The sequence below is a fragment of the Sphaeroforma arctica genome (assembly GCF_001186125.1).
Source record: "Sphaeroforma arctica JP610 unplaced genomic scaffold supercont1.3904, whole genome shotgun sequence".
Taxonomy (NCBI): Eukaryota; class Ichthyosporea; order Ichthyophonida; genus Sphaeroforma; species Sphaeroforma arctica.
Genome location: NW_014036654.1, coordinates 1 through 2921, shown reverse-complemented (window position 1 = coordinate 2921; position 2921 = coordinate 1). Strand labels below are relative to the sequence as shown.

Sequence of the window (2921 nt, the reverse complement as noted above, 5' to 3'; positions counted from 1 at the left end):
CATCTATATGATCATGTGGCAGATACACTGTCTTTTTCTTAACACGTGAAATGCCGCAATGTATGACTTGCAGATTCATGTGTGAATATGTCATATCTGCCTTTGAAGTGCCATAACATCTTCAATGGCCACAGTGGGTTCTGATTGGGTCAACTCCCTCGTGGTCTCTCCCAAGTACTAACCCTGCTCACGTGCATCTGTCAGATACGCCAAAATGCCATGGAAGACGCTAATCACCATTACGAAGTATAGCGGAAAGCGTCTCTCGTCAGTGCTGCTACACATTGTGTTCCGACTGTCCTTTGGCGGAGACACACTCCTGTCGCTGTGGATAGAGTGGGTGTTGGGTGTTCAAGACCTGGAAGAGGAGCTCAATCACATACGCGAGTATTCGGGCATTGACCCGCGGATCCTTCGTAAGTGTGGGGATATAGTAGAGAAGCACTACCCGTTTAACGCCGAGAAGTTCAGCTCACGCCAAAATTTAAGTGATCTGCTCATCAGTAGTCTAGGTGAGCCATCGCTAGACTGTGAGTTTGTGGATGGCTTGAGCGAGCAGTCGCTGGGAAGCATCTATGCGTACCTGAATCTATTGGTGGACTTCAAAGACGGGACGGATGTTCGGAAGAAACTGCTAGACGACAAGCGCGTGATCCGTTTCGCCACAGAGATGCTGGGCTTCGCAGAGGCCTTGTTCATAGATCTCATAGTACACGGCAACATGTGTGTGTTCCTCACCGAGCTGCATGATCTGCTCAAGCCCCTACTCAAGGGTGACCACGTCAATTGCAAAGGCGAGAGACTCGAGGGCTTCTCGTACATGTGCGAAACGGCCGCGGATAAGCTCCTGCGCAGTGTGTTCAAGTTCATCCACTCAGCCGTTATCAATGGCAAACAGGTGCAGCGCGTGCTGGTGTGGGTGCTGGACTCGTTCAGTCGGGGGCCTGTGGTACCCGAGTCGTGTGAGACTCTGAGTGAGCGACGAAGTAGTAGCGCGAGTGGCGGCTCTGGTCGGCCAAAGCATAGGAAAAGTAGTTTCAAGAAGAAGTCGACTGGTATATCTACAGACAACCAGAGGCCGGCTCATGGACCGAATGATGGGGAGGTGTTGAATTTAGAAGCCATGGTTGAGCAGACGTTTCCAGGCACTGCGCAGAGGGCGGAGTTGGAACGGGAAGTGGCCGAAGTAATCGATTTTTATAAGTACAGCCGAAAGGGTGGAGAACCACCCAAATTGGAAAGCCTGGAGAAGCTAGTCACACCCTTGAGACAGTGGTACATGTCGAGGATGTTAACTTTGTAAGTGTAGGTAGATGGCCGGATTAAGTTTTAGTGTCAAACTCGGCTGCTGACTCGTGCCGATACCGTACGTTGATGGGTTGGACTGAAGATACTATGGGATGTACATTGCGCTGGGTAAATATCCTCTCACAAGCAAGTTGGTAGGTAGATTGTGATTGTACGTGCCAGCCTCATGTTTACTCATATGGTGTGGGGTATAGATTTCTCTTGCGTAATCACGCTCGCACTTCAGGATGTACACTCTCCGTCTAATTTTGCATATGAATGGTTGCCGCCCTCTTTTACAGTATCAATAGTGTTATCAAAAGTGTCCCGTTTTATAAACGGTGCGTCATCGATATTGAGAGTATTGTCTTGGGCGGCGATTAGGCGACTGAATACACTTCCCAAGACTCATAAAAGATACGAGACATGTTTTAAGGGTGTCTGCTCCCGCGGTAGACCACTTCACGCAGGAAAGGAGATAGACAGCACGTCGCTAGGCGCTCGCTGACCGAGCGCACACAACACAGTAGTTTAGATTTACCGAACTGAAAGCACGGGAAATTGGGTCAGGTCCCCGACTTTAAAATCTGAAGCACATTAGGGAGAAGATACGCTTGTGCTATGAATTAGCAATATGTTCTGCTTCTGCGTCGTACATTTTGAGTCCGATAGGGGGACGCTGCCAATGAGACAGAAAACAGATGCACGTAACGAGTTAATGTCAGCACCGTCCGTAGAGGAGTGCAATAGCAAAGGATAGTTTATGCGAATAATAATTTAGTGACCAACCGAACCAACAAAATACGCCAACTGTGAATAGCTCACAGGCGATCCAGTAGTAACACCCAGAACACTTGAAAGGCTGATAGTGCGAATTAATAAACAAAAAGTAAAATCTTGTAATTGTACGATGTACCGAACATCGATGAAGCCTTTGTTGTAACTCAAGGCTACCCACCTATTTGGCAACGAAGCAAAACTATTGAAGCGTGGGTTTGAAATAGTGGTGAGGAGCATATATTCACGCGTTTTCGGTTGGGTGATTTACTACACCAACGAGTTGTTCAGAGCCCTTCGGTGAATAGGACCGATAAGAGCGAGTCTACCGGAAATAGCAGAAATTAAAGCGTTACCTGAAGTTCAAGCTCACGGAGGGAGCAAATCAATGAGTCAGAGATAGCATCAAGTAATATTGGGCTGGAGAATCTCTATATGATGCACACTATGGTTCATCGAACAACAACAGTTTCGGCGGCCGAGAGTGATATGATGCGATTGATTGGAATAGTTTCAACCGTCTGAATACGGGACAGTACTGTGATCGCTGCCTACGCGTCGTTAAAGTCAAGGCGAAAGGTTGCCAAGGAGGTGATAGGCTAATGAGTGAATACGAAAATTATTCATATAAATAGCCCAGTGGACAACGGGGATCGTATTCAATGTGACCACCAGAATATCTAAATACAGTATATGTAGACGTACAGACCTATATATATATATATGTTTGTCTACATATGCACATATACGTATACACACACATTTATACATATATATATAAATGCACACACACACACACACACACACATTATATATATATATATATATATACATATATACATATATACGTATATATA

The 2921-nt window shown here is 46.2% G+C and overlaps 1 protein-coding gene across 1 annotated transcript; it reads left to right on the top strand.

Annotated features, from left to right (window-relative positions):
- The first annotated feature begins 202 nt into the window (after positions 1-202).
- Positions 203-2186, top strand: SARC_13913 (hypothetical protein). Its single transcript, XM_014291955.1, has one exon. It carries the CDS (start codon positions 215-217, stop codon positions 1301-1303), a length of 1089 nt encoding a protein of 362 aa, XP_014147430.1. The 5' UTR covers positions 203-214; the 3' UTR covers positions 1304-2186.
- Positions 2187-2921: the final 735 nt, after the last annotated feature.

Coding starts and splice junctions, on each gene's coding strand:
- SARC_13913 (XM_014291955.1), top strand. CDS start 215: ATGCCATGGAAGACGCTAATCACCATTACGAAGTATAGCGGAAAGCGT.